Here is a 27,385-nt window from a genome sequence, read left to right on the forward strand (position 1 = left end):
ATAAAGATAAGGATGAGAAGGTTCTAAGAGATAAGGATCAAGGCTATTTTAATCTTAGTCGTTGATTAGGGACTTAATCTCGGTCGTTGATTCATCAACAGGAAAAGTATAAGAGAAGACTTGAAGGTCAGTTGGAGATACACTAGAGGGAGACCAGTCTGTTCGATTTCAGGATTGGGTTTTGCTGAGAAATTCGAACTAGAGGCCTGGATTGCAGTGAGAGGCAGCAAGTACATAACAGAGAGGCAAGGATAGTATTGAAGGACCAGTGTAGAGATCAGAGAGGCAAACACAGAGCCAATCAGGAAGACGTAGAGGCAGCTGGATTGTGCAGTGTCTAAAGGACCTGTGTGGGTGACAACCCTCGTGTTTAGTTGCCAACATTTAGTTTGGAACCCTGAACAGACTGTCGATGATAAGCCGGAGGAAGATGAGGATGACGTCAAGTCATCATGCCCCTTACGCCCTGGGCGACACACGTGCTACAATGACCGAGACAAAGGGTCGCGACCCCACGAGGGCAAGCTAACCTCAAAAACCCGGCCTCCGTTCGGATTGCAGGCTGCAACTCGCCTGCATGAAGTCGGAATCACTAGTAATCGCCGGTCATCCATACGGCGGTGAATCCATTCCCGGGCCTTGTACACACCGCCCGTCACACTATGGGAGCTGGCCATGCCCCAAGTCGTTACCTTAACCGCAGGGAGGGGGATGCCAAAGGCTGGGCTAGTGACTGGAGTGAAGTCATAACAAGGTAGCCGTACTGGAAGGTGCGGCTGGATCACCTCCTTTTCAGGCAAAGAGGCCAAGTGCTGACGCAGTGAGGCAGAGTGCTGACACAGAGGGTTTGGGAGTTGTGCAGAGGCCAGTGGGACTGACGTTGAGCTTAAGGGAAGCGCCAGAGAATTTTATGGTATTACTGCTATGTGATTATCTCTATTGGGTGAGCCAGTTTGGCACCCTAATTGTACTCAAGAAAGTTGATTAATGAAATCCTCCTTTGCTACACCGATTTTCCTGCATTGTGTTTTTCCTGGGACAATTGTCCAAAAATAATTGTGTTGATGTGTTTGATTCTTGTGCATGTATTTGTTTCTGTATAATGGTATGATATCTATAGCAGAATTTATTTTAATATTTACTAAAGGGATTTCGTAAATAACTTATTGGAAAATAAGTAGGTAAATAAAATTAGTTGCTGCAGTAACAGAATTTTCACATTCCATAAGTTGGAATTCCTGATGAAGCACTTGTTGCCTTCCAATCTTAGGGGATCCTCTGCTGAGATTTCCATCCAAGAATCTTCAAGATCTGGTATATCCACATCTGACAAATACTTCCTTTGTCCTGGATGACTTCTTCCTTTCCTTTAATGTACAATGAGATTCCCAAGACCTATGTCCTTCATGGTTCTTATACGAGCTCTTGGTTCCATGATGCCATGATGCATCTTCTTACCACTGTCATATCTGCAAGGACTTCTGATAGGATCCTTTTGAGAGGGACACCATCTTATTCATAATGGAGATCTATTACTGCCTCTTTCCCTGATCCTTTCTCCAGCTTCCTCTTTCATAGTACTATTTTGTCTTGTCAACCTTCCTTTACTTATCTGCACTTATTTAAGTCCTATCGACTTGTCTTTCTCTATCTGACATAGAGACCACAAACTGTTGATCGAGGTGACCTTCTTGTTCATAGACATTGGTCACTTTGCTTATCAATGATGTTTGTCTATTCATCATTTATGAAGATATCTCTTCTTTCTTCTTTACTGCATTTCAGATAGTATGTCCTCTAGCATTTCATGAATTCTTCCTATGTCTCCTTTCTTGTTTCATAGAACCCTACGAGTTCTTATGACTTCAAAGGAGACCTTGATGTACTGACTTCTCTAAGGATAATGACAATCCTCCTTATTCTATGCAAGACCCTTGATGACCCATCCAATATGTAGATCTTCTTGCAATCATGAAGTCATAAAACAAAATTTGATTATAAAAAGGTACTTACATGATTGTGAAGATCTAGTCTTCACCTTGATCATGTTGGCAGTAGTTGAAGCGGGGGTTTTGATTCTTTGATTTGACTGAGATCCTTAGATTGCCTTCCAACAAGCTGCTGATACATGTCGAACTGAAGTTTCTTGCCATGATCCATAGAATGGCTTCTGATTTGAGTACTGTTCATATACACTCTCATATATGCCTTTGAATCAAGTTCCCCCTAAGATCTGATATCCTAAGACTTTATTCTTTATAAAGTATCCAAACTGAGATACTGAGATGTCATGGAGGAACTTGTCAAAACTGTTGTTACATACATTGAAATTTGAAGATTGTTGATATCTGAAACCCTTGATGTTGTAGACTCATCTCTGATCCAGGGTTTTATCATGACTAGGGTTTGATTCTGGCATGTAGATCCTCAGCTGCTTTGATGTCTTGTAGAAACTTGATTCCTAAATTTCTCTTTTCTGCCCTTACTTTGACTGCTAAAACCAATACCCTCTGATACCATTTTGAAGAATCTAGGGCATGCATGATTAAGATGATTCTTCGTTACATGATAACAATTTGTGAAGTGTTTGTACAATTTTATCTTAGCTTGATGTTTACTTCATTATTAGCATGTGTATGTTAGCTTCATCAAACTGCTATCAAAACAAAAGAGACAAGAACACAAATGTTTGGCTTTCTGCCAGGGCCAAAACCTCTCCCTCTTGGAGAGGAAAACCCATGCATAAATTCTTCTTATAGAGATTCCATTGACGAATACCAAGACCATGACCCCTGACACAATCTGCCCCTCCAAGACCAAGACACCAATCTGTTGCTGAGATCATCATCATCATTGTTGTGTCATGACCGTTCCTTCAACTGGATCATTGTTGAACCATGACAGCATCATTAAGATCTCCATCACAGCTGCAACTTCAACAAGATCTTCCTTGTTGCTCCTTCACTAGGACCATCCTTGCTGCAACATTGAGACCTTCACAACTGAATCACCAAGATCATCTCCTACTGCATCTTTCCTGCACCTTGCTACTACGATCACATCTATGCCTAGATCAATATTGTGTTTGGAATGTATTCCAAGAAAGGATTATAGAGATCCCTTTTATCACGAATGCATCAGGACTGTGACTATTAAGACAATGATCATGAAATATGTGACAGCATCTAGAATGAAGGACAATATAGTATGTTGTTGTGAGAACACCAAGATACAAGTATGCCGAGATTGTTAGAAGACATATCTGAATCTTCTCATTGTAATATATTCCTAAATTTTGCTTGTCACAATCATGCCAAGTTAGTACTACCGTAGGATTTCGTAGATCCTCTTTGCCATAGGAATACGTTGACATTGATTCCCTTCATGGTCATGAACACCACCGAGGAGGAGAGTATTATTGTTGTGATCATTACCACATTTGTTAAGGCCTTCTGAGATCTGAATCCAACCGAGATATTACTTTTGTACCTTGTACCCATCCGCATAGTATAATGATCCTCCTTAATCTGAGGCCTAGTTTGTCTGCCCTTATACCCATCCGAGGTGCAGACAACCCCTAAACTAATTAACGTACTGCAGTGCGGATCTGCTCCTTCCTTCATGTGAAGTTTCAGAGAGGAATTGCGATGTATGTTCCTCCTTATCTGCGGCTTTTTCAGCTAAACACCTACTCCTTGATTGCGGCTCTTTCATGCGAAATTTCAGAGACATCCGAAATTTCCTTCATATGTTTTTCGTTGACCCTTCATGGGTATTTATAGTGGTTAGCCTCGTATATTGAGCCAAGATACATTCATGAATCGAAGTGCCCTTTTATCAAGCCAACATAACTTTCATTTATGTATTTAATTTATATTTGGAGCCGACATGAAGTATTCTTCCTTGTTATCGCTTGCATATTTCGATGAGCTTGCTTTTGTAGGATTTTTCTTGGTCTTGGAGGGCTGATTTGACACCAATACATTTTACATAGGCTCTTAGAGAGCTTCTCCACACATGACATGACTCTTTGACAAACAATAAAATCCTAAAGACATCAAGAAGAAGTCTTTGACCTAATTACTCTTCTTGCTCATGAAACCCATGAACCAAGATATACAAAAATAATTTATTACATCAGTTACAAATATCATGTCATTATAAAGACCGAACCTAGTTACACTTTCTTCAACAAGAGCATGGTATGCAAGGATCGATGCTTATCTGCAAAGACTGGGCTTCATCAAAAGTTTGGCCAATCCAAATCTCTACGTCAAAGTGGGGATGGATGAATCTATCATCATTTTACTATACGTAGATGATCTTCTACTAACTGGTGTAGAAGAATGTATTCAAGAATGCAAGAAACAATTGACTACAGAATTCGATATGAAGGATCTGGGATCCATGCACTATTATCTGGGTCTAGAAGTATGGCAAGAACCCAATGAGATTTATTTGGGTCAAGGAAAGTATGTAATTGAAATTCCCAAAAGGTTTGATATGATGGAGTGCAAGCCTATTACGACTCCGATGATCACAAACCTGAGACTGTTGAGAAACTCTGAATCCAGCGTGGTGGATCCCACAAGGTACAAGCAATTAGTTGGATCACTGATGTACCTCGCAAATACTTCACCGGATATATGTTTTGTAGTGAATGTTCTTAGTCAGTTCCAAATGGAACCCCGTCAAGATCAATGGGTGGCATCCAAGCATATACTAAGATACTTGTGTGGAACCATACATCACTGCCTAAAATATGAGAAAGGAAAAGATGTACTTCTAACAGGATTCACTGATTCGGATTGGGGAGGCAGCGAGAAGGATGAAAGAAGCACAACCGGAGGATGCTTCAGCCTAGGATCCTCGATGGTCTCTTGGATGAGCAGGAAGCAAGAGACAATTGCCTTAAGCCGTGCTGAAGCCGAGTGTGTAGCAGTATGTGAAGTCAACCGGGAAGCGATCTGGTTGAGGAAATTGTTATCTGATTTATTTGCAGGACCGTTGGCCCCTACAACTATTCATTGTGATAATACCAGCTGTATAAGATTGTCTAAGGACTCAGTGTTTCATAGGAAGACAAAGCACATTAATAACAAGTATCATTATATTTAGAAGCTGGTGCAAGATGGTGTACTAAAGCTAGAGTATGTTCCCACCGATGAGCAGACTGTCAACATATTAACAAAATCGCTTCCAAACAAGAAGCTTGTGTATTTTCGAGACAAGCTTGGTCTGGTTGATATGTCGTCCCTATTTGAGCGGGAAAGATAGATACTACATTTCTGTCTTCCGAGAATGAAGAAGAAATGGAGGATTGAGTTATCATCTAGCATCCAACACTCTTTGAGGATGTGGTAGGGCATCCAAGATAAGAGTAGACAAGAGGACCGATATTCTTGAGGGTTGGGAACCCAAGATGAGAATATTCCTAGTAGGGCATACTTGGAGAACACCCAGGTGGGTATTACCCTAAGAGAGACAATGACGAGTGTGTTTATAAGTCATCAGTCTCACCAACATTGTGCTCTGATCTATTTGAGAGATAGAGCGGTTAGTCAAGGCCTTGCTATATGGAAACAATGTTGGTTGAAATGATGCTAGAACAGATGGATAACTAATCCGACTCTTTGCTTATGAGAACTCTTGTATTGAGAATGCCCATGTACCATGTATGTATGAATACCTCCCTAGTTAAGTGGGAGTGTTGAAAATAGTGTAACTAGGTTCGGTCTTCATCATGTAAAATATTGTATAGATGTAATTTGGTATCAAGAAAAATTATTTTAATATTTTTGTCATGGTCTAGTCATGGCTCCAATTGAAGAGCCTTAGGATAAGTCATGTAAAAGGAAGACAAGCATGTATTGTTACACGTGTAAATGTAATTGTTTTATGTCAAAAACCCTTCTAGATCCATCAATGAAATACTCTAACATGTACCCACAGAATTGATGTAAAGAAACCGCTTAAAATAATTCGTTTGGACAATTCTGGAAGGCTCTCATTATGTCGGCCTAATCTAGGATCACGTCGGCCTAGAGGTGAGGAGGCAAGCCTATATAAACATTGCATTGGCACCTTCTCACGACACAATCATCCTCACTCATTACATGAAGGTTAGCAAAGTGAAAGGGTCGAAGAAGAAGGGTAGCCGCAGTCAATGAGGAAGTTTGTTCCCTCATCTGAGTTCATCACCAAGCCTGCTCTCAAGTGTAGCATTCTGATCTGATCTAGGGCATCATGTCATATGGGTATATTGTTGGGTTATAGATCCAATCTAGCCGCAGTTTGCATAAGGAAGGCAGCGCAAAAGAGATCGAAGTCATCAAAGGGCTAGAAGAGCCATATCTCTCCTATCACATGACTCTACATCTTGAAGCAGAAGGTTTTCTCTTCGCTGCCCTATAATTGTCATTCCTTGGCATCAAGAAATCTCAAATCAAGAGGCTATTATGTGTGTGATGGGTCTACACAAAGTGCGAAGATAGAAAAAGGCTAGAAGAGCCTATCCGAGACCATCGTTGCTGATTGTCATACTCTTGCTACAGACCTGATATACTGTTCAGAATTGCAGAAGGATACATTATGTTTGCGTACATGTTTGGAGGTATTGTCATCTGATGTTAAGGTATTACTGAGTCAATGTTTGGGTCATACAATTTCTCAATAAAGATTCTATACGAAAGAGTTCAAAGGGTTTTTCCTCTCACAGTTTGGAGAGGTTTTTGCCCTGGCTTGGTGCCAATATCTTGTGTACTTGTGCATTTTGATATTCTTGTTTAGATATCTGGTTGATGATAATAATTCATGTAAACAATAAGGAGCAGAATCTAAAGAAATAATATCACAAGCAGTTATCACAGATAAGAGAAATCGAATATTTTAAATTGCCCTTCTTTTCTCAACAATAGGATCTTCCTTTTCTAGGCTTTCAAAACATGTGTCACAGAAACCAAAAGCATGAAAGGAATAGGGCTTACCTCATTCTCATCTTCATGGGAAAGATAATCATCTTTAATAGGTTTCTCTTCATAGACATGATCTTCAATAGGAATTGTTCCATTAGAATCTTCACTAGGATCTTGATTTTCAATATGATGCTTTTGATGATCAAGGAGTTATACTTATTGTTCTTGGTGGTTTTCTTCACCGATTTCATCTTCTATGAGTTGAGAAAGGTATAGGATACCTTCTTCTTCAAGGGCCATTGTCAAGTCTTAAGGCTGTTATTACCACCTAAATTAGCAAGTCTCATTAAGGTCCTCATGAGATGCTACGGTGACACTATTGCCGCAAAAACGAGCAGGTTTTCGAGAAGGAAACCCTACAAGGCATAAACTAGACCAAGAGACAACAATAGGGTAGTGGCCCACTATCACAATAGCCAAAACCCCCTGCTCTTTCTGAACTTTCACCGATAAGACAAGTCCCAGTATGAAAAAGATCACTTATGTCAGATATTCTAAGGATAATATGTAAGATGACGTCACTATGATCTCTTCAAGAAAGGCACAACTTAGTTTCTAGGCTCCACAAGGAGACAATTCATTTTTTATGATGAGACCTATGAAAGAAGGCATAAGACCTAGGGCTTGATAAACTTGACGAGTGTTGGAATTTCCAAAGGTCAAGGCTTAAGAGAAAAGGTTTTCAACAATGTGCACTAACAATGCTAAGGCTCATCAAAAACTTTATGGAAGCCATTAAGTTGAAGCAAGGAAAAACTAGGGTTTCCCACTTAGGCAACCAACTAGGGCAAGAAAGTGTACAGATGAAATTGGAGTGGATGTCCACCAAAATGATAGATTTTGTGGTAAAAACTACCCCCTTGATGTTTAGGCTCTCCAACCACCAAAACTCTACTTGCCTAGGGCATCAAGCCCTAGTTTCCAAGCTTGGCCTTGAAAGGGTCAAATTAGGAGAGAGAAAATATAGATAAAAAAAAAATAGAGTATGATCATCAACCAAATCGACCAGCCCTTGTTCCTTGGGAGAATGGAGTCATCAATGCGCTAGATCAGCCAAAGAGTTTCAGAGTGTAGAAATCTCTGTTTTCCCACCTCGGTTTTCAGTTTCACCTTATTTCTCCCATGTAGTTAAATGCCCTTTCCCATAACCATACATTTAACAAGCTGAAAAATAAATATTGCTGAAAACACAAATTCTGGAAATTTTACAGAATGCTGGAAATTGCAGAAATAAAAATCAGCAGTCATAAACAGCCATTAAAACACATTTAAACACTGAGATTTTTGGTCAACTTGACCCTGGAAAAACCCCCTACAACTCTTGGGGAAAACCAGTTTGAGAGCTCTTCTTTATTTCTGGAAAATGCCTTTTTACAGAGAGAAAATTTTCAGCAAAAAAATCAGCAAAACAGAATTTTTCTAGCAAGCAAACTTATCTGTTTTCAGCCAACAGACAATCTGAAAATGTGTTGTACGAGCTGTACGGACCGTACGGACTGTGCGGACTGTACATACGACCGTACGGACTTGTACGGACAGACCTCGAAAACTGTGCAGAAAATCGCCTCCTCGATATTCGTGCTGAAAATCAATTTTTTTTACTGTTTGCTCACAAAAATCTGCCTTTTTCTGCTTGTTCTTTATGCTGTTCGGATTTGCTGAAGTGCTGCCTTGGTATGTGTGCCAAACTGCTGCCTCTTTCTCCTCCTTGTCCAGAAATCTCCCTTGCTCTCTTGCTCTCCTTCTCCCAATCTGCTCATGAAAGAATGAGTGATCTTTTCCTCCTTTTCCTCCCTTAACCCAACCCTAAATGACTTTTGGGTGATCCCTAAATCCAATGGCTGAAATAGATTTAGATCAATGGCTGAGATTAAATGCTCATTTAAATCTCACTTTCTATTTTTTAATTCACCCCACTTTAATAAAGACCCACTTAGTCATTTATTTCCAAAGTCACTTTTCCTTTCTAATTTTTCATTGACTTTATAAAAGTCACTTTAAAATTAGACTTAGTAACTTTATCACTTAAAGTCACTTTCAAATTAGATTTAACTTTATAAAAATTATAAAGTTACTTTAGGAGAAAAATTAAATTCTTTTGGACACTTTTCCCTAGGCCAAAGATCAAAGCCTAAGGGAACCACCTGTCCTCCGATACCAAATTTCAACACAGAGGAGGCCAAAATATTGATGCCCTAGCAAGCAAAACTCCAAAAATTACCTTTACAATGTAAGATGGATTTTTCATAAGAGAGCTACCAAGAGTTCACCACTAAGGACATTCATTTACACATTATCTATGAGTAATGCATGCAATAGATCATCTACATTGGCATTCAATAAGTATTCAACAAATTAGGGCACCATCACAACTACGAGAATCAACAAAATTCCATACATTAGACATTTAAGAAACTAATTTTCAACATCTATATAGACTTACAAGATAACATGCAAAGAATCCATTCCGTTCATCCAAACAATGGCTCCAAAGATAGACAAATCAGCTCCAAATGTCAAAGCGCATCAAAATACTCCAAATTTACCTCAAAGATACAAAGTTTGTATTCAACTCAAGAGGAGGCTGAAATTTCTTGAGTGATGTGATAATGACAAGTTCTTCTAATTTTACTTATATGAGGCATATGAATGCCTAATTAGCCTACTAGCCCCTTCAAATCATAAAATAATGGGAAAATACTAGTCTAGATCACAAGCTGACTAAGTAGCCTTTGTCACATGAAATAAATCTCCATATGTGCAAGCCAAACTGTTGACTTCATGCTAGCGGACGCTTCCTTATGGATTGCGTTGAGGACCTTGAGTGCTTTGACTTGTGTAGAGGCCCTCCAAATTCACCTTATAGGGGTTGGCCCCTAGATCTTTGTCAAAATCATCCTGTGGACCAAGGATTTGGGTTTGGGGCACAAAATGGATCTCATGGGCCTCCATGTGGTCCATATTCATAATTCTGACCCAACGTTGAGGGCATTGAAGATGGTACTAGCCCTCCCATGTCTAAAGGCATGAGACAAACCTCATTTGGGCCTTGGATCAACTTCTTAACCATGACGTACTGCCAAGCTAGTTGGGGGCATGTTGGTCTAGGTGCATCATCCCATAAATGATATAGGGAAAAGTGCAGGAGCTTTGTGGATGTTGAAGGTGCCCATGGATACAAATGATGCTCTACAATTGTCTGAAGTCCCATGGATCTCAACGCAACACTTGTGGGTGTCAATATGTCCCTCTAGAAGATTTGGACCCTAGTTAAGTTGCCCAAACCTATAGATGGAACCACCTGTCAATTACACACAATATCCAGTGCTACCACTTTCACCATTAGGTGAATTTAATCAGTGTTTCATCTAAGTGAACCAAGCTTGAAAGAAATGGACAACTTATCACTTCATACAAGGCTTCTGTTCCAAAATTGGGGCCTTAGTCACGTAATGGTATTACCTCCCAAGGTAGGAGTGGTTAATAGACAATCCTATTAGGTGTTCTCAACCCCTAAGGGGCAGTGGCATGTCCTTGGTCCACCCTTCAATCGATAGGTGCCATGTGAATAATAATAAATTGGAGGGGGAAGACTTCATGGCCAAGTGCCATGGTCAAAAGGATTAGTTGTGATGGAGTACCTCATCATAAGTACATAGATATGAGGAGGCAGCAATTGTGGATGCATGAGTTACCAACTCAGACTTAGTTTTTCCACCCCTCGCATACCTTTTCCCTTTTCTTGATTCTTCTTTGTGTTACCACTCATAGCTCAAAGTGTTAGAGCTTGCTTTGTATGATGTATAGTAGTTATTAGTTATTACCCCCTTAAGGATGGGGCAGTTCATTGTCAATCAGGGGTCGGGACATTGTTAAAAATTAAAATTGGCAACTAGGGCCAAACTCCATGTGGATCATCTTCTTTACGGCAACTGATATTTTTCTTGGGTTCCTCTCATCGAGAGGTGTAGGATTGATCTAAAGATCATCCGATTCCGACAAGTATTCATGGAGACATGAATTTATTTGTGTTATGTGACAATTCATCAAGGTCAGCCAGCAACCAAATAACCCCCACTTGTCCTCCACGTTTTAGTATAAATAGAGATGCCTTGAAAGTCATTTGGGACTCACCTCTTGTGATATCTTCTCTCCACTGTTTTGGGTTTTAGTGGAAGGGAAAGTCCTCGAGAGGATACGTTGTCCTATGAACAGGTCTGCCATGCACTAAACCGAAATTCTACAAGGGACTTGGGCACAGTTCAACAAGGGACTTGGATGCAGTTCAGCAAGGGACTAGAACGCAATAAATCCAAGGGCTTGTATGCTGGTTGCAATAGCCCTAAACGTTGAGATGAAGAAGCCATACCTACAGCTAAGTAGAAGCCCTAACGCTGAGATGAAAAAGCCATACCTACAGCTAAGTAGAAGCCCTAACGTTGTTCTACATAAGGGATGCTCTAATTGTTGTTAAGATTGAAACGCAGTCTTAAAGGATAGATCCAATCGCTGTCATGAAGGGACCCTATTGTTGTCACCCTAACGCTATCATGGAGGATCTATCCTACCTTAGCCACACTAAGGAAGTAAACACTAATGATGCCCTAAATCCAATATGTTGTCATGTGAGGATGATCTAACACGGTCATGATGAAGAAGGCTTTAACATAGTCGAGAAGGCATCTATAACGCAGGTGTTGGGATGGGGTCCCCTGGGTTAGCTTTGGGGCAAAAGCCCAAGTTTTGATGTAAAAAGAAGTAAAGTCTCGACAAATTGTAGACGCGGAACGCAGAGTTAGTTAAGAGTCAAAAAGGGTTTTTACCCTCAGTCATGTAAACTTGAGTCGGTTTTTGAAGATCTACCCATTGTCCGCGGACCATGGGATTGTATAAATAGGTGTTTCTTAGAGAGTCTAAGGCAGATAAATAGAGATAGAAGTCTTTTGTCTATGGGTACGACGAAAGGAGTTTAGAGGGTTAGCACAGGAAAGTAAGAGGAAAGGCTCTGCAGCTGAGTGCGCAGAAGCCAAGAGTAGTGTCCGCAACTGACTGCGCAGAGGCCTAGACTAGTGTCTGCAGTTGAGTGCACGGACCCCTACAGCTGAGTGCGCAGAGAAGTATTGAGTCTATAAACCTATAATGAAGATCAATAAACAAGATTGTTGCAAAAATTCTTGTGTTTTATCTCTTTAATTCTGTTATGTATGATTGCGATATATGCTATGATAAAATGATGTCTTTATAAAATAATGATGTATTGATGCGCGAATTTACTTGATCCGTCTTATTATCTGAACGCAATTAATGTTAAGTGATTACGTGAAGATCATAACACTTTCTGTTAAAGTTATCGAACACTTAGGTAGATCTGAGTAAATACTGATCTAAGGGTAATCTATGGTGCGCGTAAGTAGCTAATTTTCCTGTTCAGGGTCCGCAAAAGCTAGTCGTAGACCTTCGCGGAGGTCTAGAGGCCAATTGAGGGGAGTTACAACGCTAAGCCTTAAGGGCTTAGAAATCTGCGCGAAGGCAGATCTAGGTCATAGAAAGACATCACACTGATCTCTGGATGCAGAAACTTGGTTCCAACATCCCCCCATACTGCTTTGGGTGAGACTTCAGTCCGCGCTACGTGGATTGATGCCGAAAGGGCCAGTAGTGTAGGGATTTGTTTGGCACAACTAACTCTAAACCTGGGTCAGGACCCACTAAGCCAACAACAGGTCTAAGAGACCTTATGACGTTGATCTACGAGACCCTAAATCTATTGTCAATGTGCCCTAGCCGCAGGCTTGTATGAATATTTATTAGCAGAAAAGGGAGACACATATATAGCTTTCTAACATTGTCCATGTGCTCTAAAAGTAGGTATAATAAGAGACCTTAAGATGTTGTCAAAAGGAAGCCTATTCGATGTCCTAAGGATGTTATCTACAACAATCCTATATACAATCTCTCGGAGGAATGACTTCAGACGAGGACAGTATATGGATCTGCCTTCTTGCAATGTATATCAGTGATATATATATATGTGTGTGTGTGTGTGTGTCTGCACTCTTTCATGGTTTGATGAAAGTAAAGTTTCAAAGACATTCTCTTCAGCATTGCTATGTGCTAGGCCGCAGGCCATAGCACCATAGCTAGGACTACCTTGGTGCTGCTATCTTAGTTTGAAGACAGCATGATGATGAATGTTGCAACATGATGTAAAGGGGTGCAGCAACATGGTATATTGCAGCAACATGGAACAACATCTTTAGATGCAGCAGTTGGATGCAGCATGGTGTTAGAGACAGCAGTGAGTGGTGCAGCATAGTGCACAGTGATGGAATGGTGCAGCATAGTGCACAATGATGGGTACAACAATATGAATAGTGCAGCATAGTGCACAGTGACAGTGGTGCAGCACAGTGATGCATAGTGCAGTATGATGCATAGTGCAGCATGATGATGAAGAGCAGCATGTTGGGTACAACATGATGAGGTACAGCTCAGTGATGGTGCAGCACAGTGATGATGTACATGGTATGATAGTGCAGCATGGTGCAGCACAGTGATGATGGACATGCTATGATGGTGCAACATGGTGCAGCATAGTGATAGGTACAGCAAGGTGATGGAATCACCTGTGTCCAGATCAGCTACCTCATGTAACATCTTCTTAGAGAAGATCTCTGCTCTTATTTTGATAAGTCAAGATGTTGACTTCTGATGTATATGTACTAGCTCTCACTCTGCTGAACTATTGAAGAACATATAAGAAGAATTGATCAAGGGTTTCCCCACATTTGGGTTTGTCCCTGGCTAGTGCCACATCTTGTGTCCTCTTGTCTTGGATTGTTTTCTACAATTTATGTTTATGTTCTATCTGCATTTTACTATCATGCTTAATGTGATTGCTAATCTGGAATTGATATTGAGCTAATATGGAAAATTGAAGTAAATTTGCTCTCAACATAGAACATACCTAAAATTAACAGACATGCAAAGGTTCCTTGTCTTCTATGAGATAAGGCAACATTGGCCCAAGAACCACGTGATGACCATATGAGTGAGGTAGAGCTCATGCTTGGCTTTTGCCCACGTGTTAATTTGTAAGTCCCGACCATTTTTTGCATTTTGATTTTTCTTTTGTTTTTTGTGCTCATCATATGCTCTTTTTGTTTCTTTCAGTTGCAGCAAAATCCCGATGTACATTTTCAGGCCCTACCCAGCTATGAGGATGTGTGGGTGCCAAATCCCAATGAACCAGTGGTCAATTGAACCTAAAGAATGGAGGTGAAAAAGGGGCTTGTAATGTAAGATGGAAAGTGGTACGAAATCAAGAGAAATGGGGCTACTTCATCTCAATCATGGCTTCCCAAGTAGTGCCCCTCCTATACCCATTGGGCCATTATGAGAGGACCCATTGGACTAGGATTGAAAATTAACCCCCAATTTAAGATGAGGGAACAAGATCACAGCCAAGAACCTTCTTTCCTCCAAGTTACCCCATAATCCATGTCAAAATGCCCAAATACAAACAAGCATAAACACCTAATTGAAAAATAAATAAAGTACCTTTCGATCAGAAGCCCAATTTCCAACATGTGCTCTTGGAAAATGGGCGAGGAAACACATCACTAATGCAGGTGATGGAGATATGAATGGCACGTCGTCATTGGCTACTAGTGGCTCTCAGGTGTTGATGGTTATCGGTTCGAGGAGATGAATAGGAGAAAAGATTCTCTTGTGGGTCACCCACTTTTGGTGGGTAATAGCACCAAATAGGCCAAGTGCCCACCATCACCATGGCACGAGTCCCAACGCTTTAGGCCAACTCCTAGAAAGCCAAGGGTGGTTTCCCTGCACTAAATACCCTCCAACACAAGTTAGTAAACTGGTCTCTAATATTATCTCTTGGATGATGGAATCTAGGAGTTGATTTTAAAGATTTTTTTATTTGAAACTGAAAAATTTACTACAGAAAATGCGGACCAACAAAAAGATAACACTTTAATTATGGAAAATAAACGTTCAAATAACACAAATGATGTGTTAAGATCCCTTACCATGTTTGGGATAAATAACTTGCTTTAGACCTTGATATATTGCTAAAGATGAATAATTTTTTTGTTGTTGTGGAACTTCTGACCTACCAAACTGCAGAAAAACATAGAAACCAGCAAGCTAAATCCCCTTTTGTGGCCACCCACAAGCCTATAAATGTTCTTTGGGAGTGGATCTAGACGTGGAAAAGATAAGGAAATGAATAAGCAACAATATGAGCAACCTAACACTTCAAATGAGTGAGTAATTTGAAATATTTTGAAATCTAGACAATGTTATTCGCTAAGAGGGGTTAAATCCCCAAGGGGTCTTATTCTTATTTGTAATGTTATTGTCTCTTCTTATAATCCTGTTTATCACCCATTTAAGCATCCATCCCATAAAGAAGATGCAATCATAAGCTTCAACAGAAAGAAACTATTCCTTTCCTCCAGCAAAACAAAACTGCCATGGGAAAGCTCAAAGAAAATACTCTCTCTACTATGCATACAAATGTGCAAGATTGATGCTTTCAGTTGAATAATGCACAGTACTGATATGACTTTTTATTATATTATCCACATGCTGCTTGAAAAGGACCAAGTACTGACCTTTCAGCAGTTATAACCAGCTTTCCATTAAATAAAACTGGTTCCGCATCTTTCTGCAACTGGTGGCTTACAGCCCATCCTACCACCTTCTCTGCCACTAAAAATCAAAATCATAGAGATCTGTAATTGCTTAGATACGAACAAATATGACATGGAAATATGACGAAACAATGAAAGTATAAGGTGTAATTTCATAAAACATTTATTGGCCACAGTTTTCTGCCACTAAAAATCAACATCATAGAGATCTGTAATTGCTTAGATACGAACAAAAAAGACATGGTAATATGATGAAACAATGAAAGTATAAGGTGTAATTTCATAAGACATTTATTGGCCACAGTTGCAACAAGTTTCCCAAATATAGACTTTACAGATAGGAACAAAATAAGACATGGACATATGATGAAACAATGAAAGTATAAGGTGTAATTTCATAAAACATTTATTGGCCACAGTTGCAACAAGTTTCCCAAATGTAGACTTTACAGATACGAACAAAATAAGACATGGACATATGCTGAAACAATGAAAGTATAGGGTGTAATTTCATAAAACATTTATTGGCCACAGTTGCAACAAGTTTCCAAATATAGACTGAATTTAGTTTCCATAATAACTTACTATCATAAGTTAGAATGTGGTTCTTAATGTCAAGTTCCGTCAAATCTTTACATGTGATGCCTGAAGATCCCATGACCTGATCATATCCAATTTAAAGTTATCTAGAATAGAAATAAGTTAAAATTTCCAGCAAAGAATTCAAGCATACCATAAACACAAGTCATTCAAAACCAATACAAAGCTTACCATGCGAAGTTGTTGCCTATTGGCTTCTGCCTTTAGTCTTTCAATATCTTGTTCCAATTGTTGGTTCCAATCCATGGCCATGTTTTCATCCTGAAGGAACAAAGATACAAAGAATTAACTTAGACACATTACTTAATTTTTAGATGACCGGAATCACATTAAAAATGGTCAAACAATCCTGTACAACATCAAAAGGTAAACTTGTGAATTGTATGAAAAGTACAAGTACAGGGTAGCCATTCAATAAAACGACTCCATGGACAACATGCCACAAAATCAAAGGAGGTAACGAGTACCATCAACCAAAGTTATAGTAAATTACTGATAGATTATTTATTGCTTTTAATCTTGTTTGGCTCTGTCTTAATTAAATGATATAGCACATAACCTAGATTAAAGGAAGAAATAAACAAGCATTTCACCATTCAAAATTGTCAACCACCCTATCTTAACAGAGTTTACATTAATGCCACTTAGGATGTGTATTTTATGAATATAATATATAAAAATCTAAGTTGCAGGAAACGTGGCCCTAGGGGCGTTTCTCCAGGGGAAACGAAACGAAACGCGTTTCCCCGTACCGTACGGCCTGGAAACGCGTTTCCGGCCGTACGACCACGTTTCCCGAAACGGAAACGTGGCCGTACGGCCGGAAACGCGTTTCCAGGCCGTACGGGCCACGTTTCCCCAAAAAAACATTTGTTTTTTAATTTTTTTTTTCTAATGTAGATCTCTTACATTTGTTTGCCCTAGTGTTGATATGCAGTTCATGGTAATGTTAAATTCTTAAAGTAAAAGTGATATTCTCCTTTATTTTTCATTTTCATCCTTTTACTTAAATTTTTAACATTACCATGAAATGACTCAGGATGTTTGAGAGTGGTTTCGCCGTCATTGGATTTCATATGGAGAAAGTAGAATTTTAGATCTTACTCAAAATCCAGCAGACTTATTTGTTTTTCAGGATTTCAGGATTGGGGGATTTCAATGTTTCCATTGGATTTTATCATGTACTAGGGTATGGAACTTGTATTTAATCGAGAGAACAAAGCCCTCTATGCAGGGAGACTCCCAATAATCAAGAGAATGTAGGGTACTAGGTATGAAACTTGTATTTAATCAAGAGCACTAAGGTCATTCGACTATGTAGGAGGAGACTCCCAATCAACCACGAGACAAAAAATTAGAAATTTCTCGTGGCTGATTTTGGATATTTCTATTTTCATTATGTGATTATTCATGAGTAAATGTGATGTAAATTTAGATACTTATAGTCTATGCATTGACAATTGACAATTTTATCATAATGTAATAAATTAGAATGTATCATATATGCTTTATGATTGCACATATTTCTTAAATTCCTAATATATATATATATATATTCGCGTTTCCCCGTTTCCAAAATTTGGGGAGGTCGCGTTTCGTTTCGCTTCCCGTTTCGGAAACTCGTTTCCGTTTCCCCGTTTCGTGCAACTTAGATAAAAATAATATAAAAATATAAAATAATAATCATAATAATAATTAGTTCTCTGAAGAGGCATGTCTTAAAAGACATGACCATTCATGAAGGGACACCTGCCTAGGTATATAAGCGGACCCTCATTTGTAACATATATCATATCAATTCTCTTATACACAATTCAAGATATATATTTTATCCTCAATGGATGTCTTCGTATTCCAAGTGTTTTTAATATTTCGCTACATATGTAATGTTCCAAATTGAAAATTTACATCAAATAACATAAACATGTACAAGGAACGACAACCACAAACAAATACCACGCATGCGTATCAAAACACCAAGAAAATAAAGTAGAACAGTTGAGCCATTTTATTAAAATATAGAAATTTGAGTACATAAATGCTAAGTTACCAGGATTCGGATCCCGATACGGATATGGATACGGATCCGGATCCGGATCCGGATCCGCTAGTTTTTTGAAAATCCAGGATCCGGATAAAGCAAGGATACATCAAGTACAAAAAATATAATAATATTTAAAAAAAAAAAAAAAAAAACACTTTAGAGTTCAAAAATCAAATACTCCCTGAAACAATCAAACACTTTTGGAACTGAAAACATTAAATATATTATAAATATGAAGACCGAAACCATTAAATATATTATAAATATGAAGACTGAAACACTGAAATGATGCATACTCCCTCAATAAAATTATGTATTGTTTAATTATTACATGTTTTAAAAATTTGGTTAGAATTAGATAAAATATTTTTTTGGTTAGAGGTATATTTTGGTTTAAAATGCTTTTCTAAATGTCTAAATAAGTTCAATCCCATAAAATGTATGAAACACTAGTGACAAATCAAATTAACTATTCCAACAGAATTTTATCAAAATTTAAATAAATTTAAACAAAAAAATCACCAAAATATATTGAAAAAATAAAACAATTAAACAATGAGACTACTACATAAAATTAAAACTAAGTAATTTAAATAAAAATAAAAATTTTCCAAAAAAAAACCCACATTTAACTATTTTCTAAGTAATCCATAAAGTAAGATATATCTACTAAGATATTTCATTTTTGGGTATTTATCCCAAAAAAAAAATAATAATTAATTTGATATGTGTGTAAAAAAAAATATTTTATAAACATAATATATATTTTCATTGTAATCAAATATTTACAATTACTGTATTTTATATATAAACATAATGCTGTAATAATATTGTAATTTTATTTTTATCGTATTGACTAGTGACATAAATATTGTCTTATCGCCTATTGGCTTACACCACGTGTTAAGCTAATGGATTTGATTTTCTTTATATTTTGGGCAAGTCTTCGTGCATTCAAACAAAATTTCACTGTTTTATTATTTTTTTGAAAATTTGGTTTAAAATTGAAAACAACACCATAGCAACCCATCAAAATTTGTATCAATGGAATAAAATTATAGCTTCAAAAAATCGATTAAATCAAAATTAAGATGGCTCATGAGACAACCCGTAGTTGTTTCTGCCGACATGATGTATGGACCCGTAGCTATTTCTGCCGACATCTAGAATGATCAAGAGCACTGGGTTTTTTCGTGCAACAAGAAAACATGTCCAACTACCATACAGCTGCTATAGAATTTCGATTTAATTCCAAACACCTGTTTCAGGGCCCATAATTGTTTCTGCTGGCATGACATATGCACCTGTAGTTGTTTCCGCCGGCATGACGAATGATTGAGAAAGCATAGAGCACTGGATTTTTTCGTGCAACAAGAAAACGTGTCCGGCTACCATACAACTGCTACAAAATTTTGATTTAACCCCAAACATCCATTTCAGGGCTTGTGATCCGTTTCAATTGACAGGGATTCGTTTCCTAATTTCGTTGATCCGCCTGCATGCCGTATTTTCTACATATTTAGGTGGATCCAGATCCGGATCCGGATCGGATCCGCAGATCCGGGGATCTTGGCCCTTTCCCTGCTGGATCCGGTAACTTAGCATAAATGGCAAGGAATGATAGAACCTAGGATTGTTATGCCAGCTAGGTAAACCCCAGGTGAAATCTCACTGATCCAACTGTTGGAATGGATCCAAACCGATAATATGCACTACCCAAAAAATCTGCTACAAGCTGCCAAGTGGAAGTGGATGTTCTACTCAAAATATTGCCCAGAATGCTCTTAAAGTGCAACCATGGGCTCCTCTCCTAAAGCCTAGAAATACCCAGAAATGGTTTGGCTCAATTCAAAGGCAAAATTGAACCCACAAAATGATGCAATCTCCCCACTAACCAACAATACACCCTGCTATAAGAATTGAGGATTTTAGCCCAAATACTACCCAGAAAATTCTGCAAAATTAACTAAAACCTCCTCTCAATAAACCCGCAAAAACCCAAAAAGGTTTGGGCTAAATCCAAAGTGCCCTAGTTACCCCAAGAAATGTGTATGGCTCTAACTGGTTGGTTGAAGAAGCTGGAAGAAGAACTGATGAAATATGCCACCAAAACACTGGTGGAAATTCACCCTTCAAATCCACTGCAAAAATTCGCTCCAATCCTCCATATTTCCCCTTACCCAACTCCCAGAAGCTACTTCTCACAAGACTACACAAAAGGAAGCCAAAGACCCCTGCACAAGCCCTAGAAAAGAAAAATTCGGCCATCCCAAATAAAGATACTTCTAGCCTGCAAACCTCCAAGGAAATTCTCATCCTTCTTAAGGGAGAACCTCTGCAAATTCTCCTGCAAAAATTCCCGTATTTGTTGGCCCTCCTCAACACCACGAAATCTCTCCTGTGTCCTTGAGGAACTCGCACCAGTTGAAGAATCACTACAAAGCGGCTCCCTAAATCACCTGGAATCAACTCTCAAATTCTTTCCTAGGGTGACACTCGAAGTTCACCGAAGAAGAGGTGGAATTTTCGCTTGGAAATTCTTTGTTCTAAGCAGCACTGGTTGACTTAGCTAAGCAGCTCAAGCAAACTCTAGTTCTAAAACCAAATGGCCAAATAGATGTCCAAAATGAGGCTCTCCAACTCTATTTATAATTGTTGCTCTCCTTTCTTCCCTGTAGCCCCACTAGTTCAAACTCCCTTTCTTACCTCCTTCTACCTTGGTTCGATTTTCTTAAGGGGTTTGAATTCCCTTTTTGGGTGGGCCCCACATCCACTACAAAATTAATTTTTCTTTCCTCTAATGTTTGTGGGCTCCTTTTTCCATAAATTAAGTGAGTGACTCCTCAACCCACTTTTCCTAAGTTTATTTGCCGAAATATTTATCCATTACCCAAATTACAAAACTGAATATTCTACTTAGCAAAATTATATATTGGGGACATGACAGTCCTCCCCACCAAAAATTGCTTGTCCTCAAGCAATAACACCCTATGCTGCGCTCCGCATGCTAGCCTGGCTAATATCAGGGTCCCAAATGCGCCACTAAACTATTCCTCATTGTGGTGGTTCCACCACATGAATAAATCTCGTGAAACCAAGGTCCCAAACCATCTTGACCCATGGGAAGCCTCCTTCGCTCCACTCACTGTCCCATAAGATAAAGTCGCCAAAAGCCCTCTGTATAAGTAGAGCTCTCTAACAATGTAAAATCTTGAGTAGACCCGCAAGAAGTTGCCCTCCTGAATAAACGATCTCGTGCACTTCAAGAGTAGACTCTTGAAGATGTAGTTCAGTTCTTGTGGAGATGAACCCTCCTCTACATGTGTTCCCCCTGATCTCCTCCTGCTAGACATCCTTCCATACTAGTGAAGTCCCCTATGTCATCAACGTATCACTAAAGCTCAATGGAAGATCTGCATGATGTTCCCCTATAGAAACCAACTCATCCCTAAGGGTGGTTGCACTGCCAAGTCCTGTGATGCCCGGATTCCATGCTAATCTCAAAAGGGTGCGACCGTGTTGTCGTTGTGCCACTCTGACCATGATTGTCTGCCCATCATGCGCATACAGTATCCTCCTCTCTTAGATCCTAATGGTGAAATATCTGTAAAGGCCAAGCCTATCCTACCTAGGCATCTTGTTAAATTATGGTATGTTCTATGCTTAGAGCAGTTTACTTGGTTTTCTTCTTATTAGCCACAGATTAGCAATCACATATACATTAAGTAAAGTGCAGATAGAACATTAAATGATCAACAGAAAACAAGTCAAGACAAGAAACACAAGATGTGGCGGCTAGCCAAGGGCAAACCCCAATGCGGGGAAACCCTTTGATCAAATCTTCTTTTACCTTCAATAGTTCAGCAGAGACAAATAGTACAAAATCTAAATTCTGTAATTTTATATCAGCAGCAGCAAACCCTAGATCAGCAAAGTCAAACTTGGTCAAACTAGTTGAAATTGACCTCTAAAATACTTGGTCAATTTCTGGTCAACTTGTCCTCGAACAGCCTGAAGAAACAGCCCCAAAAGTTCAGTCAATTTGCAGATTTCTGAAGTCAACTTGCAGCCGTAAACTAGGGCAGTCAATACCAGTCAAACCAAAGGTCAGATCACCTCGATTTTTGTGCCAAAATTTGTGGCCTGCCTAGGAGAGGCAACCACACCCAATTTGCACTTCAGGAAGGTCAACACTTGGTCAACGCTAGTCAAAGAGATGACCTGCTGCCCTAGCGTCCTTCTTTCTGCGTCTTCCTTGCCCTAGGTCGTCTTCTAGTATCCTCCTCTCTTAGATCCTAATGGTGAAATATCTGTAAAGGCCAAGCCTATCCTACCTAGGCATCTTGTTATATTATGGTATGTTCTATGCTTAGAGCAGTTTACTTGGTTTTCTTCTTATTAGCCACAGATTAGCAATCACATATACATTAAGTAAAGTGCAGATAGAACATTAAATGATCAACAGAAAACAAGTCAAGACAAGAAACACAAGATGTGGCGGCTAGCCAAGGGCAAACCCCAATGCGGGGAAACCCTTTGATCAAATCTTCTTTTACCTTCAATAGTTCAGCAGAGACAAATAGTACAAAATCTGAATTCTGTAATTTTATATCAGCAGCAGCAAACCCTAGATCAGCAAAGTCAAACTTGGTCAAACTAGTTGAAATTGACCTCTAAAATACTTGGTCAATTTCTGGTCAACTTGTCCTCGAACAGCCTGAAGAAACAGCCCCAAAATTTCAGTCAATTTGCAGATTTCTGAAGTCAACTTGCAGCCCTAAACTAGGGCAGTCAATACCAGTCAAACCAAAAGTCAGATCACCTCGATTTTTGTGCCAAAATTTGTGGCCTGCCTAGGAGAGGCAACCACACCCAATTCGCACTTCAGGAAGGTCAACACTTGGTCAACGCTAGTCAAAGAGATGACCTGCTGCCCTAGCATCCTTCTTTCTGCGTCTTCCTTGCCCTAGGTCGTCTTCCTTTCAGCCACACATGTGAGAGAGAGAGAGGCTCCTTTTATGCGTAAGAGAAAGAGAGAGAAAAGATGAGTGAATTGAATTGTTCAAAAGAGGAGAATGCTCCTTGTATTTATATGAAAACGTTGAGGTTGAATAGACATGACTATTGGGCTTCTGAGCCTACATAAGTTTGCTGGCCGACCTTGACAATTTGTCCATAATCAAAATAAATTCATATCTCCATAAATACTTATCGGAATTAGATGATCTTTAGATCAATCCTACACCTCTTGATGAGAGGAATCTAGGAAAAATATCAGAAGCCATAAATAAGGTGATCCACATGGAATTTGGCCCTAGTTGCCAATTTTAACACTCCCTCTCAACTAGGGAGAACTTCATCAGCAATCCGTCAGGCTGTCGCCACTGTCCATCCATCAAATGCACTGTCCTGTACAGCTTGACCCCACTTTGCTCTTCTTTGCTCTGCTATGCTCTGCTCGAACTATGAAGAAGAAGAAATGATCGAGGATGTATCATACCATCCTCCACTGACCCGAAGTCAGTCTCAGAGTGTGAAACGCTCTCACTGAACCCAGATCAGTATCATTGATCCCAAATCAATGGAGGTCATCCTAGCATAGGGAGTACGGTAGATACAGCGATGTGTCCATCGATAGTACTACTATGGTCCCTATCCTCATTTCCCTGCTCATTGATCAGATGAGAGGTACTTCCCATGAGTCCCAGACTGCATGGGTAGGATGCCTCGACAGGAGAACTAATCATCCTGTCCACAGGAGAACGAATCATCCTGTCTAGTGGATGCCACGGAGAACTAATCATCTTGGTCTACAGGAGAACTAATCATCCTACTCCACAGTCGCCACGGAGAACGAATCATCCTGGCCCACGGGAGAACTAATCATCCTGTTCCACAATCGCCATGGGGTGTCACAGCGAAAGGTTGAACCTTTACCCTGTACATAGTGCACCACCAGGGGATGGTGAGTCGCCCTGTGATCACATGTCGCTCCAAGAAGTACCCCGCGCCCCCCCTGGAGCTCCTAGAGCTCAACACATCATACTCGACCCTCATAAGAGGGTCTCTGAATGGCACTAAGTCCTTCCCAGAAAGTCAGGAATTTGACCTTTCCTAGGGGCTTTGTCAAAATGTCAATGACCTGTTCATCTGTACCAATATGTTGGAGCTTTATTACTCCTCGCTGCACCATATCTCGAATATAGTGGTACCTGATATTGATATGTTTGGAGCAATCATGAAATACGGGATTCTCTGATAAACGGATCCCGCTCTGGTTGTCACACAGAATCACGGTGGTATCCAATGTAAATCCAAACAGCTCACTGAAGAGCTTTCGCAACCAGACTTCCTCACAGGAGGCCATGCTAGAAACAATGTACTCTGCCTCGGTGGTGCTCAAAGCCACTCACCTCTGCTTCCTGCTCATCCAAGATACCCAGGCAAATCCCAAAGAGAAACAGCACCCGGAAGTCCTTTTCGGTCCATCACACTGCCTGCCCAATCAGCGTCAGTAAACCCAAGAAATCTCACATCTCCAGCAGTGTATCTCAACCCATGAGTGATTGTGCCACAAAGATATCTCAACAAATTCTTGGCACCAATCCAATGTGAGTGGTGAGGCTCAACCATATGTTGACTCAATGTGTTGACTGCAAAGCATATATCCAGACAGGAGTTCACTAAGAACATTAATGCTCCGACGAGTTGACGATACTCGGTAACATTTCGTAAAACAGGTCCGGCAGCACTACCGCTTAACTTCTTGAAGTCAAGCTCCATTGGGGTAGTTACGGGCTTGCAGTCCACCATGCCGAATCTCTCCAATATCTTCACCATATATTTTCCTTGAGATAGGAAAATCTCCCCTAGTTTCTGCCAAACTTCCAGTCCTAGGAAATAGTGCATAAGTCCTAGGTCTTTCATTTCGAACTCGAAGCCAACTCCCTCTTACATTCGTGAATGAGAGGGTTTGCACCTGTTAGAAAGAGGTCGTCAACATCCAGCACCAGTATGAGAGGCTTGTCATCTATAACCTTAAAGTAAAGGTTAGGGTCGGCTTCACTCCTAGTGAATCCCAGCTTCATCAAGTAGCCATCGATCCTCTCATACCATGCTCGAGGTGCTTGCTTTAGCCCATAGGGGGCCTTCTTCAACCTGCACACATGAGATTCTCGATCATAAATCTCCAATCCTTTGAGTTGCTCCACATAGACCTCTTCTTTGATCGATCCATGTAAGAACGCAGTCTTGACATCCATCTGATGTAGTTTGCATCCTTGCAAAGCAACAAGGGCTATGATCGAGCGAACGCTGGTATATCGGGCAACAAGTGCAAATATCTTGTCCTAGTCTATACCTTCCTTCTAGGAGAAGCCACGAGTGACAAAACGAGCCTTATACTTTTCCGCACTTCCATCAACTGCATGCTTTATCTTGTAAAGCCATTTTGAAGTGACAACTGCTTTGTCCTAGGGTCTGGGGACCACATCCCAGACATCGTCTTCATAATGGACTCATATTCCTCGGTCATAGCATCCTCCCATACTTGATGCTTGACGGCATCTGTGAATGACGAAGGCTCATTTTGGATGATCGTGCTCATGATGGTCTGGTATCCCTGATACCTGTTCGGCTTCTTACTTTCATGGAAGGTTCCTCGAGGTGCAATGTGTCCTTCAGCATCATCAAGTGTCCCCCTAAGCCATGAAGGGCTCTTCCTAGAAGAGGAAGGCTCTTGCGGAGGAGGATCAATAGGATCCATAGGTTCTTCCATATGGGCATCGTCTCATCTTCTTTTTCCTTCGGTTCCATGGTGTCAACTTCTTTAGATCCCCTTAAAGTAGGAAGATTGTCTACCTTTCTAAGAGCCATATCTTCGTCAAAGGTGACATCATGACTAATCTCGACTTCCTTTTTACCAGCTACATAGATTCTATAGCCCTTAGTATTTTCGCTATAGCCCACAAAGATTCCTTTCTTTCCAGATGCACCCAATTTATTCCTTTTCTCTTTCGGCACATGAAAATATACAGGGCTTCCAAAAATTCTAAAATGAGATAAGTCAGGTTTCTTACCGGTGAACATTTCTTCGAGAGTCTTGGAACCCAATGCTTGATAAGGGCATCGGTTTTGTACATATATGGCGGTATTTGCAACTTCGGCCCATAGAAACTTCGGAGGTCTTTGATCATGGAGCATAGCACGGACAGCTTCCACAATTGTACGATTCTTCCTTTCCGCCACACCATTCTGTTCAAGAGTATATGGTGTAGTAGTCTCCCTCTTAATGCTAGCCTCTTTGCAAAAGTCATGAAACTCATTGGATTCATATTCAGTCCCATTATCAGTCCTTAAGATCTTGATCTTCTTTTCGGTTTGATTCTCGATCAAGGTTTTGAAGTGTCGAAACCAGGAGAACACTTCATCCTTCTTTTTCAAGAAGTATATCCAAGTCTTGTGAGAATAATCCTCCGTAAAAGTGAGGTAATATAAATATCCTCCCAAGGAGTTCACAGGCATCATATCGGATATGTCTGGGTGAACCAACTGCAATATATCAGAGGTCTTGCTTTGGCTTGAGGGGAATGGTCCCCTTTTGAGCTTCCCTTCGGCACATCCTGGACATACACCTTCTTGCTCTAATCTGAACTCGGGCATCCCAGTCACCATTTTTCTTACATCGGGTAGAGCTTTATAATGAAGGTGAGCAAACCTCCGATGCCATAGTTCGGAGTGAAGAGATGTGTCACAAGACATGACACCTAGCAGACTTCCACTGACCTGATTTAATGAATCAACTCGAAACCCAAGAGTAAAAGCATCTTTAAAGTTCTTTTTCCATACACGTACCTTGCCATCGCTAAAGGCCACCTTATAGCCTTTGTCTTCCATTGCCGAAATGGACACCAGGTTCTTTTTGAGATCAGGTACATATAATACATCTTGTAAGTGGATGGTATTACCCTCATTCAATTGAAGAGTGACATTTCCAACGCCTTTCACGGGATATTTTGAATTATCTCCAAGAACAATTTCCAGGTTAGTTTCCTTCTCTATCAGATTATAGAGAGCTTCTTTGTAACCAG

At 39.9% G+C, this 27,385-nt stretch overlaps 1 protein-coding gene across 3 annotated transcripts in view; it reads right to left on the reverse strand.

Annotated features, from left to right (window-relative positions):
* LOC149197887 (uncharacterized) overlaps window positions 1–27,385 on the reverse strand; it is a 408,075-nt gene that overhangs the window by 201,475 nt on the left and 179,215 nt on the right. For all 3 annotated transcript variants that reach the window (XM_089406020.1, XM_089406021.1, XM_089406019.1), the window contains 3 exons: window positions 16,424–16,513; window positions 16,238–16,313; window positions 15,614–15,710 (listed from right to left, as the gene is read on the reverse strand). In XM_089406020.1, the coding sequence (XP_089262146.1) occupies window positions 15,614–15,710; window positions 16,238–16,313; window positions 16,424–16,513 (263 nt within the window). The remainder of the gene's footprint in view (window positions 1–15,613; window positions 15,711–16,237; window positions 16,314–16,423; window positions 16,514–27,385) is intronic.

The sequence above is a fragment of the Pinus tabuliformis genome, chromosome 2_2, assembly GCF_031772625.1.
Source record: "Pinus tabuliformis cultivar Carrire ecotype Pingquan chromosome 2_2, CPIR1, whole genome shotgun sequence".
Classification (NCBI taxonomy): domain Eukaryota; kingdom Viridiplantae; phylum Streptophyta; class Pinopsida; order Pinales; family Pinaceae; genus Pinus; species Pinus tabuliformis.